This window comes from Mauremys reevesii, linkage group 10 (assembly GCF_016161935.1).
Source record: "Mauremys reevesii isolate NIE-2019 linkage group 10, ASM1616193v1, whole genome shotgun sequence".
In the NCBI taxonomy this organism is placed as follows: Eukaryota; Metazoa; Chordata; order Testudines; family Geoemydidae; genus Mauremys; species Mauremys reevesii.
In genome coordinates, this window is record NC_052632.1 from 52,953,542 (window position 1) to 52,971,572 (window position 18,031).

At 48.5% G+C, this 18,031-nt stretch overlaps 1 protein-coding gene and 1 long non-coding RNA gene across 2 annotated transcripts in view; one reads left to right on the top strand and one right to left on the bottom strand.

Moving 5' to 3' along the window:
- Nucleotides 1–13,205: 13,205 nt before the first annotated feature.
- On the bottom strand, nt 13,206–15,909 carry LOC120373933. Its single transcript, XR_005585813.1, has 3 exons — nt 15,400–15,909; nt 14,479–14,598; nt 13,206–13,527 (listed from the first exon to the last, which is right to left on the bottom strand). It is a non-coding gene; the product is annotated as an uncharacterized LOC120373933 (long non-coding RNA).
- The window catches only part of LOC120373931 (heat shock protein 75 kDa, mitochondrial-like), a 70,435-nt gene continuing 68,177 nt past the window's right edge, over nt 15,774–18,031 (top strand). The window contains exon 1 of the mRNA XM_039493005.1: nt 15,774–16,002. Coding sequence (XP_039348939.1) covers nt 15,915–16,002 — 88 coding nt within the window. The 5' untranslated portion in view covers nt 15,774–15,914. The remainder of the gene's footprint in view (nt 16,003–18,031) is intronic.

Below are 18,031 nucleotides of genomic sequence, written 5' to 3' on the forward strand. Positions count from 1 at the left end.
AACTGGAGCATGCTGGAGTCTGTTAATCCTGGGCTGTTCTAATGGACCCCAGGCAGCAAGCTACAAACTAGCAGAAGCAGCAGCCATGGCCTCCACTTCAACTGCACCAAATGAAGTACTAGCACAGCCCATAGTCCTTGTACCCAGTGTATGAAACGTAACTGAATTCCCTACGGCTGCAAAGTTCCTGATTATTTGTAAAGAGAAAGGAAATAACTAGCTGTTTAAGCACAAAATCATAGAAATGTAGGGCTGGATGGGACCTAAAGAGAGAATCTTGTCCAGCCCTATGTGGTGAGGCAGGATCAAGTAAACCTAGACCAACCCCAATCATACTTTGTCCCACCTGTTCTTAAAACTTCTCGTGATGAGATTCCACAACCTCCCTTCCTATTCCACTGCTTAATTAGCCTCCTAGTTTCCTAATATCTAACCTAGATCTCCATTGCTGCAGATTAAGCTCACTACTTTTTGTCCTACCTTCAGTGGACATAGAAAGCAACTGATCACTGTCCTCCTTATAATAGCTCTTAACATATTTGAAGAGTTTAGCAGCGCTTCGCGTCCCACACACCCCTCCCCCACCCCCGGTCATCTTTTCTCAAGACTAAGGGCCGTTCTATACTGAAATCTTACATGGGCGTAACTCGTTTCTCAGGGATGTGAAAAATCCACCTCTTGTTGAGATGCAGCTATCCCAGCCTGATTCTTTTGTCAGCCTAGCTACCACCTCTCAGACAGGTGGATTAACAGCAGCAATGGAAGAGCTGTAGTGAGTCTGTACTGAAGCACTACAGTGGAACAGTTGCAGCACTGCAGCTGTAGCATTTTAAATGTAGACATACCCTATGCATGCCCAGTTTTTTTAACCCTTCCTTATAGTTCCTTTAGTTACTAAACATTTTGTCATTTTCATTGCTTTTCCCTGGACTCTCACCAGTGTTTCCACATCTTTCTGGTGCCCAGAACCAGACACAGTGCCCAGCTGAGGCCTCACCAGGGCTGAGTAGACAATTATACTCCCGTTTTTTACATATGACTCTCTTGTTCATACACCCTAGAATTTTAGCCTTTTTTTGCAACTGCATCTCAGTATTGATTCATATTTAATTTGTGATCTACTATAACCCCCGGCCCTAGATCCTTTTCAGCAGTGCTACCACCTAGTGAGTTATTCCCTATTTTGTAGTTGTGCATTTCATTTTTCCCTCCATGTTTAGTACTTTAGTGAATTTCCTCTTGTTGAGTTCAGACCAACTTGTCAAGGTTTTGAATTCTAATCCTGTCCTCCAAAGTGCTGGCAACCCCACCAAAGTTGGTGTCACCTGCAAATTATATAAGCCTACTCCCCACTCCCTTATCCAAGACATAAATGAAAATATTGAATAGTACCTGATCCAGGCTGACTCCTGTGGGATTACTAGATATGGATCCCCCAGTTTAACAGCAAACAATTGATGATTACTCTTTGAATACAGTCTTTCAACTAGTTTCACACCCACCTTAGAGTAATTTCATCCAGACCATATTTCCTTAGTTTGCTTATGAGACTCTCACGTGGGACTGGGTCAAAAGCCTTACTCAAATCATGTTATATCACAGGGGTCAGCAACCTTTCAGAAGTGTTGTGCCGAATCATCATTCATTCACTCTGATTTAAGGTTTTGCGTGCCAGTAATACATTTTAATGTTCTTGGTCTCTTTCTACAAGTCTATAATATATAACTAAACTATTGTTGTATGTAAAGTAAATAAGGTTTTTAAAATGTTTAAGAAGCTTCATTTAAAATTAAATAAAATGCAGAGTCCCCTGGACCAGTGGCCAGGACCCAGGCACTGTAAGTGCCACTGAAAATCAGCTCGCGTGTCACCTTTGGCACCTGTGCCATAGGTTGCCTACCCCTGTTATATCACATCCACTGCTTCCCCCATCTACTAGGCCAGTAACCCTGTCAAAGATGGAAATTAGATTGGCTTGGCATGATGCTTGACAAATGCATGCTGGCTATTCCTCATAATCCTTTTATCCTCCAGATGCTTACAAACTGATTGTTTAATAATTTGTTCCAGTATCTTTCCAGGTATCAAAGTTAGGCTGACTGGTCTATAATTCCCCGGGTCCTTGGTGTTCACCTTTTAAAAGATAGGCACTATGTTTGCCCTTCTCCAGTCTTCTGGGACCTCACCCCTTGTCCATGAGTTTTCAGATATATTTATAAAGGACTCATTTTCTGATCATCTCTTTCTGGAATTACCAGGTGCATTTGCAAGCTGTTTGGATTATACTAATTATGGATGGTCAGGGGAGTGATTCTTGGTTTCATCTAAATAGAGTGAGTACTTTATGAGAGGGCAGTGGTTTTCAAGATGTGGTTTGCAGGTAACTGGGGGTCTGCAGACTATGTCTAAGATTTCCAAAGGGGTCTGCACCTCCATTTGAAAATTGTTAGGGGTCCGCAAATGAAGAAAAGATTGAAAACCACCATGATAGGGACACAGGCAGGGGGGAACAGTGCAAAATACCAACAAGGGTGGGGTTTGTTTTTATTAATTAAATCTGAAAACCCAATAAACCCCACCCCACTAGAAACAATGGAGCAGGTCTAGTGCCATTGTATTAAGAAAGATGTCAGTTAGGCTAGTTGAGCAATTTGATTAGGTGTAGAGTTTTAGGTTCTCTGTAATTTGAATTTTGACTTATAACACTGAAAGACACACATGGTACACATCCTAGCTGTTTTTAATAAAATCAACAATGGCTACATCATCCCAAAGGGGCAAGGAAATACCTGGTAGAGCGAAACTTACAAGAGGTTCATTTTTCATATCAATTATTCAGCAGTGAACAAGCAAGTAATTATTAATTGCGACATCAATTCCTCTTTCTAGCAACCAGCCTGTAACCATAAAGAGTAGAAAAACTGGCTATCAAAGGGATGGGATGCTCCAGGGGTAAGTCACTGAGCCTGTGAGGGGAAAATGAGCTTGCGTGTGTATAGAAAAGCATGTGGAAAATTGCAGATAGTGAAGTGAAATACACAGTAAAGGAGCCCAAGATGCACTGCCCATAAGGCAAAAGCCTGGTGCTTTCCAGTGCCTGTATGTAAAGAAGAGGAGATCCTCCCTCCTGCCTGGGATATCAGGATTCATCTAATTGGGAATTTCTGTCCCCATTGGTGTTATCAGTGGAATGTTAGAGGTCAGGTATTCTACAGTGGAAACATCGGGCTGGGTTCTCAGGCACACCAAGGATGTGGGATCGGGCACCCCATCTGAGAAAGAGGAGACTATTCCCACAGCAGAAGCCTGGCTGCTTACTTTGAAACCGCTCAAAATTAACTCATGATCTTTGTCCAGTTTCAAGAGGATAGATGTGAGGACAAGGGGTGTCATAAAAATCACCATCACAACTGGCATTAACTGGCTAATGAGAAACCAAGGGCAACTTCCAGCATGATGCCAAAATTGAACGGACCAAGTAGACTGAACCCCTGTGAGAAGCTCCTCTGGGTCACAGTATAGGTACGTCACTGAGCTGATTTAGGGGAAACCTGCAATGCCTGTTCTAGGACTTAAAGGCCTTGGGTCTCGGGGGCTGTCAGTTGGGCACCTTCTACTGTGGGCTCCACCTCTCTCTCATAGGTCAGATAGGCTGCTACATATGGGGAGGAGGGATAGCTCAGTGGTTTGAGCATTGGCCTGCTAAACCCAGGGTTGTGAGTTCAAGCTTTGAGGGGGCCATTTAGGGATCTGGGGCTTTGTCCTGCTTTAAGCAGCAGGTTGGACTAGATCAGGGGTAGGCAACCTATGGCACAAGTGCTAAAGGCAGGACACAAGCTGATTTTCAGTGGCACTCATACTGCCTGGAGTCCTGGCCACTGGTCCAGGGGGCTCTGCATTTTAATTAAATTTTAAATGATGCTGCTTAAACATTTTAAAAACCTTATTTACTTTACATACAACAATAGTTTAGTTATATATTATAGACTTATAGAAAGAGACCTTCTAAAAACACTAAAATGTATTACTGGCACACAAAACCTTAAAGTGAATAAATGAAGACTTGGCACACCACTTCTGAAAGGTTGCCGACCCCTGGACTAGATGATCTCCTGAGGTCCCTTCCAACCTTGATAGTCTATGAATTCTTTCACTACCACTAAATTAACTTTTAAAAAATGGGGACAAATCCAATGTACAAACTTTGTTGGCACCAGACAAGTACTATCAAAATCATCAGCAAGAATCAACAATGATCAGTATTAACATTTCAGTGGTCAATTACTGCATGAGGGACATTCATATTTCTCAGAGCTTTGGAGTTGGGTTACAGCCAGGATGCAAACAGTTGCACAGTCCTGTCTCCACCCCCTGCTCCCCCCACACGTACAGCAGGTCATAATGGGAAGGCTTTCTTTGCAACTGTCCACAACCTCATTAGCTTCTTGCTCTACTTAAGGCTCCATTTAGACTAGGGACAAGCAGTACAATGAAGCACGCTAGTGCCTATTTGTCTATAAAAGGTTGTGTTATTCATTATTTCTATTGTAGGTGTATCTAGAGATCCGAACCAAGATCAGAGACCCATTGGGGTAGGTGCTTACACACACAGTCCCTACCTCGAAGAACTCTCAATCTAAACAAACAAGACAGACAAAGGGTGGGGACAGAGAGGTGAAGGCACACAGCAGCTCAGTGGCAGACACAGAAGTCTGGTCTCCTGATTCCCAATCAAATGCCTGTTCACAAGACCAGGTTTGGTTTTTCACTTAAACCAGGAATCTCACCTTTGTGTGTCATCTGAAGACTGCAGTGTATCTTAACCAAGTTTATAGCATTTCATCAGTAAGTAAAGATTCAATTGAAAATTCTCAGAAATTTTGCTTATTTATTGTTTAACATTAATTAAAAATGGCATCTTTAAGAAAAAAAAGTCTGTGGTATGTCACCATTTTCATCTGGTTTGCTGTCCTTCGCATACAGACTAACACGGCTAACACTCTGATGTGTCTGTGTTGCTCGACCACCAAGTGATTCTCCATTACAGCCCACCTGCCCCTTTGCTTTCACCTTTAGCCATCTTCCCTGAGGCACAGATCCTCTGCTGGTTTAAACTGCTTTTGCTCTATTAACTTCAATGGAGTGAGGACGATTTACACCATATGAAGATCTGCCACTGAGTGTCCATAATAACTTCTAAGTCTACTTTCACAGGGCATCCTTAAAGCTCAGTGCCTCCAGCACATACAGTCTACTCTTGGTGACAGGTTTCAGAGTAGCAGCCGTGTTAGTCTGTATCTGCAAAAAGAACAGGAGTACTTGTGGCACCTTAGAGACTAACAAATTTATTTGAGCATAAGCTTTCGTGGGCTACAGCCCACTTCATCTGATGCATAGACTGGAACATACAGCAAGAAGATATTTATACATACAGAGAACATGAAAAGGTGGAAATGCATTAGCTGAATTTCATGTCATCCTGCTGCCAAATTCCTGGCAGAGCGAAATTCATCCCTGGTGTAACTTGGTTGATTTGTGTGCAAATCCGTGTGGAGATTCACAATTTCTTTTTTAATTGACTTTAACAACTGTGCTTCATCAGCAGATTGCACAGACTCACTGTCCACTTCTGCCCCCATCTCATTAAAGAATGCTGCTCCCAATGCCACCATTCTTTCTTTCCACACAGAGGAACAGCTGGGCACAGTTATAATCTCCAGGAAATCCCTTGAAAAAGAGGGCCCAGAAACAGACACATTACCTCACAGGCCACCATGCTCCCTTGCTTTTCTTCTCCCTCTCCTGAACACCTCACATGAGTTTAATCTCTCACCCGTTCTGACTCCCACTCCCTGCTGCCTTCTGCATTGCCCACAGCATTGCTCCTGGATCATTAGAGGGCTGCTTTCTATTGCTCATTATTACCATCACCTCATCCTCATAACTGGCTCTCAGAAAAGCACAGTGCCCAGTTTAGAGCAGGAGAGACAACGGAACTTCAATTCACACAAAGCTCTGCTCTTGAGCCATAAAGAGCAGATCAGTGACACCGTACAATACCTTTTGTTTGAACAAACCAACATTTCTCAAACTGGGATCCGTGGACCCCCACGGGTCCGTGAGGGTACTCCAGGGGCCCCACAGGCCTACTGATCAACTCCTCCCCTTCCCTCCCAGTGCCTCCTGCACATTGTAGAACAGCTGTTCCCCGGTGCACTGGGAGGGAGGAGGAGTGGGGTTGGGGCTCGCTCAGGAGAGGGGCAGAAAGAGGTGGGGAAGAGGAGGTGCAGGGGTGGGACCTTGGGAGAAGGGGTGGAGTGGAGGTTGGGGCTGAGTAGAGGGCTTGGGGGTCTATGAAAAATTTTAAATCAAAATGGGGGTCCTCGGGCTGCCAAAGTTTGAGAACCGCTGGACTAAACGGTTCTATATGGAATAATGTTACAAGATGTTAGGGCTGTGGGCTATGTCCCCCATTGTTAAGCAACTACTGGAAAGTTAGAGAGGGGACTGAACAGGACAACAGAACTACTGCCAGGAGCAGTGAATATCTCAGGGGACTGATTGTGGGCTATGGTGACTGGTGGCCTGTATGAACTAGACAGGAGAGTCCCAGCCTGCCCCACTTCCACTAAGACTTATCAGCCGTCAGTGCTAGTGCTAGCCCATTGGGGGCCCTAAGCAGGAATATCCCCCCCACCCCAACAAATACTAATAATTAATTGGGAGCCCCTTGAGCTGCTTGGGGCCCTGAGCAATTGCTTAACTTTAGTCTGTTTAGGCCTAGCGCCAACTCTGCTAGCTGTGGAGGGGGTAAGCCCTTGACGAGCAGTGGGAGCAGCTGTGTCTAATGGCTCTGGCCTAGCCCAATTCTCCCACACGCAACCGCCACAGTAGGAGAGTGGATTATATGAGTGGGCACTTATTTAGAACGTTGCTGTAAGGATGGGAAGGGAAGAGACTGGTGGGTGGGAGGGGGATACTGCCATCTTACTCTCTGTGTGGATGAGAACCTCACATAGCAAGAGAATCTGGCTCCCTCTCCTGGTTGACCCAACAGTGGGAGGCTGGATGGTGACTAGTGACCATAGCTTTCAGGGTGAGGCTGAGAGACTCATTAGGGAAGGAAGGGCTGAGTGAGTAGGGAAAGTATATGTGATAGGGGATGAGAACCCCATGAATTACAGAGTAATATTCCTCTCCTGTCAGAGGGGAATGGTTTCATAAGAAGGTGGGAAGAGTGTTATGGGAGGATGTGTACTCCAAGCAGGTATCTTGTGTGTGAATTGCTTGAAGCATGAGAAGTTCATAGGTTTAGGAAGGGTTTAAACAAAGGGAGTTCAAGTTTAGGGTGAGTTGCCTTTTGTTGCTGTGGAGGGATTAGCGTTAGCCATTGAATAGAGATTGATATGGATTTTGCCCTGAAAATGACCATTGTTGCCTAACTTGGAGTCCTTATTTGGGTGTCCAGCTGCATTGTGTGTGACTGTGAGGGTAGAACAATGCATGCTGGGGACATCGATACTTGGGGTGGGATGACACTGTCTGCAGGCCTGGTCTTGGCTCAGGTATTGCTCGCTGGGTATTTGGTGCTGCACAAACCAGATTGGGAGATGTTATTTTTTGCATCTGTTCTTACAAATCTAAATACATAAAATACATCATAAACCCACCAGCAGCTCAGACAGCACATTAGATGGCAGTTGCAGCAGAGAGATAAAGATTAAATAGGCCCTGGAGAATGGTGATCTCTCTGGGTCAGTGTAGAGGCACAGTGTGGCAGGGGGCAATGTGGGGAAGATTTGCATTGCTACAGCTCATGCTCTACTTGTTCTGTTGATAGAGGACTCAAGGGCTGTCAATCTGTCACCTTTAACCAGTGCTAAATTCACTATGAAATAAAAACAAAATAGGTGGAAATCTTCAAGGTGACCTTAGGAGAGACAAAAGCAAGTGCCTTATGAAAATAGTGCTTATAAGGGAAGGTTAAGAAAATGCATTTTTTATTTTTTGTAGGAAAGAGGAGGCTTCAGCGTGTTCCTAATGGTTTTTATAATAATGAAATAAATCGATCAAGTTTAGAGATAAATGTTTTTACCTTTTTACCTTGGTAGGAAGTTTAAAAACACCTTGTAAATAGGAAATTCTGGTAGAAAAATGTCACATTAAGCAAATTGGAGGGTGGGTACGTACATGGGGCAGATGAGCAAGGAAGGAGATTGAAGCAAAGAGTCATATGATTTCAGAAGACATCTGAAGAAGGAAGTGATTGACAGCTATAGAAGGTGGAGCATTCCAACACCCTGGCTATTATGTATTGCTGCAATGGCCTCAATGGGTCAATGCAATTCTGAGCAGCCCGGACATACTCTGACCTGCATTGAGACTGAGCTGGTGCCAGCAGTTCTATGATGTTTATGTGGGTAAATTGTCCCCCCTCAGTGGCTGCATAGGGATTTGCACCATTGCAGAGAAGAATTTGACCCTGGCAGAGAGGGTCATTTTTATTCATGTATCAGAGGGGTAGCCGTGTTAGTCTGGATCTGTAAAAAGCGACAGAGTCCTGTGGCACCTTATAGACTAACAGAAGTATTGGAGCATGAGCTTTCGTGGGTGAATACATCATGCGTCTGACAAAGTGGGTATTCACCCACAAAAGCTTATGCTCCAATACGTCCGTTATTTTTATTCATATTATTTTTTTATTTTGTTTTTTATTTACACCCACTTGACTCAACTGTCTAAATAAACAGCTGGAAGAAAACCTCTTTTTCTAAAGATTCATCATCCCTCAACCCTTCAATTAAGTCTGAGGGCCTGATTCTTTGCTGCCTGAAACCTGATTTAGCATTTATACATGTCCAAAATGGGTGTCAAATGCTGCTGCACCTGTGAGTTGAGAGTTTTCATTTTACACCAAACAGGTGTAAACAAATGGAGATCTGGTGCAAGGCATTGACAATCCAGCCTGGATGGCAGAAAATTAATGTCTGGCTCCCTCAGAAATACTCAGGATTTATGGTGGATTTGACTGAGCATGAAACAAAGAGCAGGAGCTAAAAGCTATGAATGTGCTTGACTGACTAGAATGTTTTGGAGGAGAATCATGGCCAAGCCATGTGCCAAATATTTAATTCTAACAAAAAGCAAGGACTCTGAGGACTCAGCAAGACACCACCTCGATGTCTACCAATAATAAAGAAGTGACTTATAAATGAATAAGAATTGATGATTATATTTTTTGGAAGCAGAGCAAATTTAGGCAGTAAAACTGACTCATAAAGTGGTAATGATTCCACAGAAGCGATTAATGGAACAGTATTTCAGTCACTGTGGAGATTCAACAGTTATTAATTTCATCTTACTAACCCTTCCTTGCCAAAAACTGGGCACTCTAGCCAAGGCAGAGAGCATGTTGCATGCTTCAAAGTCAGTAGCTGAACTAAGAAGTAGCTACAGAAATATAATTTTAATACAGAGCAGCTGATGAAAACTGTTTCCTAATGGCAGAATATAGCTCATTAACAGGACTGGACATCAGATCAAAATCTATAGCACGTCCTCTCCAAAGCTCTGGATTGCAGATATAAAATCATTTACCGAAGCACAAGAGGTGCAATTAGAAAAGTGCTGTTAAAAATAGTTCAGGAGGCGAGAGCCAGACGGCCCATCAATAAATATTCCACAGCTGATAGCTACTGTTAAACTCAAACAGCGTAAGAAAGGAGTAAATGGCCTCTGAATGCAGAAGGAGTGCATTTCTACCATGAATAATGGCAATTTCAGTGCAGCAGGAAGAGTACACATCACAGAGAAACCTTTCAAAGTGGGTTTTAGATGCTGATGCAATTTTTGCAGCATCTGAAATACCCGTGTATACATGGCTTCTTCACTCACTGACTTAGAAAAATCCAGACATTCTGCACATACAGATCCAAGGCAGAAAATCAAATACAATGGGGGACAGCAGACAAAGTCTGCAGGACAGCTTTTTTATATGGTGTTTTTCCTTTCAGGTGCAAATAACCCAGCAGGGAAAACATCTGATTTAGGCACCTGGAGATTTCTTAGCCCTCATAATCGTGACCTGCAACCTTTTTCTGGGTTCACCATTGAGGCCATTTCACATTCCTCAGAGAAGGACCAGTTCACCTAATGCTAAATGAGAAAATATGTCTGCCCAGCTGCTACCCCCCCAGGGTTGTGCTGCAACTTGTGATACCTAATGTGTATATATAGCAGAAATGGGAACATAAAAGATGAAGGTTAGGGAACACAGGAATTGGTGTACCGGATCAAACCTGTAGTCTATGCTGTTCAATATCCTGTCTCCCGTAGCGGTGAGTACCAAATGCTTTAGAGAAAGGTGGTAAATCATGCATAATGGACAATTATACAATAACATGCCTATGGGAGAAGCAATTTCCTCATCCCAGGCAGTTAGTGGTTGGTTTATGTCCTGAAGCATAAGTGTTTGTTTCTTATAAATATTAACCCAATATTTTCAAAGTCAACATCTAGACTCCTCAATACATAACCTGATTTTCAAATAGACTAAGAACCCAGCAGCTCCTTTATATTGCAGTGCCTTCAGGCAGCTTCCAGTAGGTGCAGAAGCAGCAGCCACTAGTCAGGGAGGAACTCATCTGGCCCCACCCTACTACTAAAAGCAGACCAGGCCTCTTCTGCTCTGTAAGAGCCTAGTCTGGATGGGGGATACTCAGCTGACCTCTCTGGCCTTTTAGCTCCATCAGTTGGATTGGTGGGTAGAGGGTTGATTGTGGTAGTATTCTCCAAAACACCAGCCACTTCTTGCACCAAAACAAAATGTCACTGACTATTTTGTGAAGATTTTCCCTATGATCCTCTTTCTTCTTTCTAATATGCTTTGATTAGCAGTAAAGTAGTTAACAAAGTTGACACAATAATAGGCAGTTCACACCTCAGACCCATTTAATAAATTCACACACTCCGCGGTGGGAAGGGACCATTGTGATAATCTAGGGCAGGGGTTCCCAAACTTGGTTTGCGGCTTGTTCAGGGTAGGCCCCTGGTGGGCCACGAGACACTTTGTTTACCTGAGCGTCCGCAGGTACGTCTGCTTGCAGCTCCCAGTGGCCGCGGTTCGCCGTTCCCAGCCAATGGGAGCTGCGGGAAGTGTTGGCCTGGCCCGCACCGCTTCCCGCAGCTCCCATTGGCTGGGAATGCCCCCCCCCCCCCTCAGCTCCTTCTTGCCACCAGTGAAGGTGCTTCGGAACTGCTCTGCTCCAGCTTGTCTGCAGCTTCCCTCCAGAACTCTTGTTCATTCAGTGTAGTAGTACCTGTAGTTGAAGTAGTTAGATAAGTTTAGTTTAGTTTAGTGTGCCCAGGCCAGGGCATGCCCCATGCCTCGGGTTTTAAGTTGTGCAACACTTGTAGGCGGCTTATGCCAGTGAGTGATCCCCACGCCGACTGTTTACGCTGTTTGGGTGAAACCCATCTCAGCGATCGCTGCAAGATTTGCAGGTCTTTCAAGCCTCGGACCAAGAGAGAAAGAGACATTCAGCTCCAGGATATCCTGATGGAGTCGGCGTTGACCCATGACCTGCGACTCTGGCACGCTGCTCCAAGTCAGCCCCAGTTACCGCGGTGTTGGTGTGTGGCGACCTCTCGGTGCTGTCTACCAGTTGGCACTGTTCCCTGTCTGCGGGACACGCCAAGAAGGGTAAGAAGAGGCCGCCTCCACCACAGCAAAACCAGGGGAGAGGCTAGACCCGTGTTGGGCAATCCTCGGTCCCCATCGGCCTCTAGGCCTCTGACTCAGGTCAAGCGGATTAGCCCGGCCCATTCAGAGCAGGCTTCCCTGGATGTCCGGATGCCCTCCACGCTGGAGGCCCTGCAAGCAGCCTGGGACATTATGTCCATGCCGGTACCAGCGGCACCACCAACGCTGGCTCTGCGGTCTAGAGGCAAGCCACCGCTGGGATCTCCACAGTTGCCCCAGCTCAGTACTGTTCGCGGTCGAGGGAATGTTCTCGATGCCGTTCGCCGCTCAGCGACCGTCCCATGCGTAGTCCACGCCGGTCACCGTTGACCCCCAACAGGTTGTCTAGCTGGGTACCGACTGACTGGGGCTCCAGAAACTGCTCCGCCTCAAGGAGCAGGCCCCGTCGAGACCGATGGCACTGAAGGTCTTCGTCTCCAAAGGACTACTGTAACCAGTCGCGACACGAACATCGAAGCTCCAGAACCCCGCCACAGCACCGCTCCCACAGTCCTGGACATCAATCGCTGTTGCAGCACTGTCACGGATCCGCCCGCCAGAGCTGATCGTGGAGCAGCTGCTATGGAGGTACCATTCCTCCACGTCAGGATCGCAGTCTTGTGGTCAGCACCGTTCCCACCGCCGCCATGCCTCCTGGTCCAGGGACAGCAGCAGGTCGTACGCCAGCCTGGCCTCCCTTCATAGTTGTTGATCGATGGGACAGGTCAGTCAGGCTGAACAGCCTGCTCCCCTGGTGCCACAGCAGGTGCATTGGCACCAGGATCCGTGGCCGGTGCCATGGTACCAATGGGCCTTATGGCCCCCCGACGCAGACCCCGGTGGGGGCTTGCTCGGTGGCCGGAGCCTCGGAACAGCCATCATCCTCCCTGTCCCAGCCTCCGAGAAAGGAGTTGGTGAGACCGGCATCTTCGGTGCTGTGCCTGGAGGACAACCAAGTGGTGGGTCCTCCAGTACCGGTGGACACGCAAAGTACCGTGCCCGCCTCCACACCCTCCCCTGATGAGGCAATTACAGTCCCTCCCCCCTCTGTTCTGCAGGAGGACTCTAAAGCCCACCAGGAACTATTGAAAAGGGTGGCATCAAGCCTCAGCCTTCAGGCCGAGGAGGTGGAGGAGCCCTCGGACTCCCTCTTCAATGTCCTATCCGCCTCGGTACCGGGCAGGGTGGCCCTTCCACTCCACGAAGGGGTGGCAAAAATTTCAAATGCCTTGTGGCAAACCCCGGTTTCCTTGCCCCCCATCTCTAAGAGGGTGGAATGCAAGTATTTTGTGCCCGGCAAGGGGCATGAATACCTGTACACCCACCCTGCCCCCAACTCCCTGGTGGTCGAGTCGGTCAACCACAGGGAGCGGCAGGGCCAACGAGCCCCTACTCCGAAAAATAAAGACTCAAGGAGGCTGGACTTATTTGGGAGGACAATGTATTTGTCCTTGAGTTTCCAGTTATGGGTGGAGAATCATCAGGCTCTCCTGGGTTGGTATGAGTTCAATTTCTGGGGCTCTCTGCCCAAATTCGAGGACTCTCTCCAGGAATGTTACAGGAAGGAATTCAAGGCTCTGGTAGAGGAGAGTACAGAGGCTGCCAAGGCAACCCTGCAGGCAGCGTCGGATGCGGCAGATACAGGTGCATGGTCCATGGCCTCCATGAGGAGGGTGCTGTGGCTCCTGTTGTCTGGGCTGTCCAGTGAGGCGCAGACCTCCTTTCAGGACCTGCAGTTTGATGGCAAGGCCCTGTTTGCGGAACAGCTGGATGTGAAGCTGCATGGCCTGAAAGATTCCCACACTATGCTGAAGACACTGGGCCTCTATGTTCCGGCTCCGGCTCGACCTAAGTTTAAGCCGCAGCAGGCTCCCACCCAGGCCACCCATTCTAAATACAAGCCCCCTTATAAAAAGTCATGGGACTGTAAAAAATGCCTGCAGAGGCAGTCCCGGTCTGCCCCCCAGCCTGGGTCCTCCAAGGGCAAAAAGGCAGGGAAATGGCAGTTTTAACGGGACACCCGCGGGCTACCTACCAGTTCATGCCAGGGATCCACCAGCAATAAAGCTTCCTTTCTCCAAACGGTTGTGTGCTTTTCTCCCGGAGTGGTCGCGGCTGACCTTGGACTGTTGGGTCCTCAACACCATCTACCGGGGCTACACCCTCCAATTTATCTCTAACCCGCCCAACCACCCTCCACCCCCGTCCCTCCTGGGGCACCCCTCTCACAAGGCCCTGCTCAAGCAGGAGATGGGGCAGCTCCTTGGCTTAGGAGCTGTGGCAGTGGTGCCTGCGGAGTTCAAACGCCAGGGGTACTACTCCTGCTATATCCTTATCCCACGGGATCACGTGGCGCTCCTCCTGTCCACAATGCCCTCCTCATGGACACCGCGGAGGCTATGGACCATGCAGCCGTATCTGCTGCATCTGACACTGCCTGCAGGGCCAAAGGGGGGCTCAGGCACATCCTGGACCTGGGAGACCTGAACCAGTATATGGTAAAGCTCAAGTTCCGCATGGTCGCTCTGGCCTCCATCATCCCCTCCCTGGATCCCGGGGACTGGTACACCACCCTCGATCTGCAGGACGCGTACTTCCACATCCATACATTCAAGGGGCACAGGCGCTTCCTCCGTTTCATGGCTGGGCAGGAACACTACTAATTTATGGTCCTCCCATTTGGCCTGTCCACTGATCCCAGGGAATTCATGAAGTGCATGTCTCTGGTGGTGGCCTACCTCAGACGTTGTGAGGTCCAGATCTTCCTCTATCTGGACGACGGGCTGGTCAAGGGCAGCTCCCGGTCACAGGTGTGGGATGATGTGGCGCTCCTCCCGTCCACATGCGCCACCCTGGGCCTGTTTGGTGAATGACACCAAGTCCACATTAGTCCCGATATAGTGCATAGAGTTTATCGGGGCACTCCTGGATGCCACGTCGACCAGGGCCTCTCTCCCACCAGACAGATTCAAGACCCTGAAAGGGCTCCTTGACACAGTCACAAGGTTTCCCGTGATGACAGCCAGAGTGTGTCTCCAACTTCTTGGTCACATGTTGGCGTGCACATATGTGGTTTACCACACCAGACTCAGGATGAGGCCCCTCCAGCTCTGGTTGGCCTCAGTGTTCTCCCAGGCCAAAGATAGGATGGACAAGGGCCTCACCGTGCCCAAGCCGGTGATTGCCTCCCTACAGGGAACATGCTCCACGGGGTCCTGTTCAGGGTCAGGCCCCTGTCGGTGGAGCTGGTGTCCAACTCTTCGGACCTGGGGTGGGGAGCCCATTTGGGGGACATTCAGACCCAAGGTCTGTGGTCTTAGCGTGCTGGGGCCTGGAGCTGCCCCTGCCTGTCACTCCTATTTGCATATCCCCCTCCTTATAAGAGAGACAAGCTCCCTAAGAGCCGGTCTGAAAATCCAGGTTTGGGGATTCAGGAAGGCAGAGTCAGACGTCAGTGGTTAGGGATCCAGGCTGGGGTTACGGGTATGGGGATTCCATCCCCTTTTTCCTCCACAGACTTTTTGGGTTACCCTGGGCAAGTGTAATGTGTCCCCTTGTGTCTCGGGGCCCCATCTGCACTTCGGACACACCAGCACTTTCCTGCCTCACAGTGTTGGTGTGAGGACAAATTCATTAAAGATTACGAGGTCCCCAGATACCATGTGACGTGGCCATGTGAGGGCAGCGGCTGCTCCCCGGCATCAGCGCCCCAAGCGCGGCAATTCGCGGCGGGTAGCCGAAGCCGCAGGATCAGGGACCTGCCGCAGGCTGCCTCACTGCAGGGCTTGGGGCGGCAAAAAGGCTACAGCCGCCGCTGAGCATCTGCTAAGCGGGAGGGCACCAGGGCGCGGGGCGATGAGCACCAGCGGGGGGGAAGGGGCAACCAGGCCGGGGGGCGGGCACCCGCTGGGGGAAGGGGGCTTTGTAAGCTGCGGGCGCTGCCCTTGAAGCCCGTCTCGAAAGCAGCGAGCGGACACCCGCCCGCAGCCCTGGGCCGCCTCTCTGCGCCTTCCCGGGGAGGGGGGCGGTTCCTGTCAGGCGCGCCTGGGTCGCCCAGGCAACGTGACATCATCAGTTTGCGCCGCGTCGGAAGGCGAGAGTCCCCCTCCCCCGGCAGTCGCCGGTCTCTCCCCTCACACTCGCCGCGTGCGCCCAGCAGAGCGAGCGGCCCGGCATGGCTCGGGAGATGCTGTTACGCGGAAGCCGCCTGGGGGCCCTGCTGCGGGCGGGGAGCCCCGCGCGGCTGCGGGCGCCGGCGGCAGGTGAGGGCGGGGCTGTCCCGGCGCCGCGCGGCTCGGGGGCTGGTTGGTGGGGGAGCCGGTAGGATCGAGGCCTGGCGGGCCCGGCTCGGACCTGCCGGGGGCCGCTGCCGCCTTTGCCTGGCGCCCAGGGCTAGCGCGCGCGGGCTATGGCTGTAGGGCCTCGGCCCGCAGCTCTAGCCCGAGGGTCGCGCCGGGCTAGCAGAGGAGCTGGGCGGCCCCTGGCGGGAGCACGTGGAAGTCTGGAGCCGGCACCGCGAATCCCCGTTAACTCCGTGGTTTGAGCATTGGCCTACTAAACCCAGGGTTGTGAGTTCAGTCCTTGAGGGGGCCACTTAGGGATCTGGGGCAAAAATCAGTACTCGGTCCTGCTAGTGAAGGCAGGGGGCTGGACTCGATGACCTTTCAAGGTCCCTTCCAGTTCTAGGAGATTGGTATATCTCCAATTATTATTTAACCCCCTGCCTGCTGCTGGGGCAGTCGTGTGGCTCTCCTGCCGTGTCTGGCTGCGGTAAAAGTCTAGGTGCACCCTGTCAGCCAGGGTAGCGATTGGAACAGCCAAAGGCAGAGGGGCAAGCCTGAATGAACTCAGTGATACAAGCAGGGGGAAAACTCTTTTTCTGTTTCTTATGAGTTCTAAAGTGTAGCTTGACCTAAACCTGGTTTACATTCTGGTATAAATCATTGGAGTAGAAATAGGAGAACAGAGTCCAAACTGATCTTCAGACTTTTCTATTTGAAAATTGTTATACTGGAACGTCCCTAATTCACATCTACCTGGAGACCGATCGCACATTCCTCCCATGTACTGTATAAATGAGTAAGAAAGTGAACAAACACAATTGAAAATAAAGTTGTGTTATGGAGTGTACTCGAGTTCATTTATTTTGAGAAGGGTAACTTAGGGTACCATGAAGTATTCTACATAATTAAAACGAATAAATATCCTGTGGTATATTTTCTGAAGTTAATTATGTCTTGGTGATTTATACAATTTCATTATAGCACTTGGCTATTTAATCTTTGCTGGAACATGGAGAAAATAGCTGAAATTCTTGTGGGGATGTATGTATCTGGTGAAGTGAGATGGTCCCTACATGTTGAAGGTAGTTTGACATTTAATTCTAAACAACAGGAGACATGAAAAGGAAGCTAGGGGAGTGACCAATCTACTTGTTAAAATAATAAATAAAAATGAACCTTCCTTGGACAAATTACCTTCCTCCAGTTTGACTCCTTTTTAAAAAATGCCTTTGAGGAAACCAACAACTTAGATACAGTCTGCTTAGCTGAGTAGGATTCAGTCTTTTTACGGGCAAGGTTCCAGCATTTAAACAGTCCTAAACACAGGCTGAACAAGCAGGTGTGTTAGAAAAAATGACTTTATGATTTCAGTTGAGGTCACTGTTGGGAACTGCATTGGAAGAAATTTGCAGTACAGCTGCCTGACCAGTGGCTCTATCACTGCATGCCAGTCCCTTAATCTTCAGAAGCACAAATATTCTCATTAAACTGAAAGGAACCCCTCTGAGCCAATCAACCCACAGTGTCTGTTGAGTGGCAGGGTAGTGTGGGACCTGCCCATCATGATGCATCAGAGCTTAATTTGTAGTCTAAAAATTGCCTCTTGCCAACCCTGTAGAATGAAAGACTATAACAGGGTTCAAAAAAGAGCTAGATAAGTTCATGAAGGATAGGTCCATCAATGACTATTAGCCAGGATGGACAGAGGTGGTGTCCCTCGCCCCTGTTTGTTAGAAGCTGGGAATGGGTGACGGGATAGATCACTGGGCGATTACCTGTTCTGTTCATTCCCTCTTGGGCACATGGCATTGGCCACTGTTGGAAGACAGGATACTGGGCTAGTTGTATCTTGGTCTGACCTAGTATGGACGTAGGAAATCAACCTCTTGGTGTGAAGGCCTTTCTTTCCTTCAACTCTGAGTACTGAACTCACCAGCATGGGGAATTTTTAACTTTCTTTAGAGAAATGATTTTTAAAAGTTTTCATGCAGGCATGTTCTTCACTGCA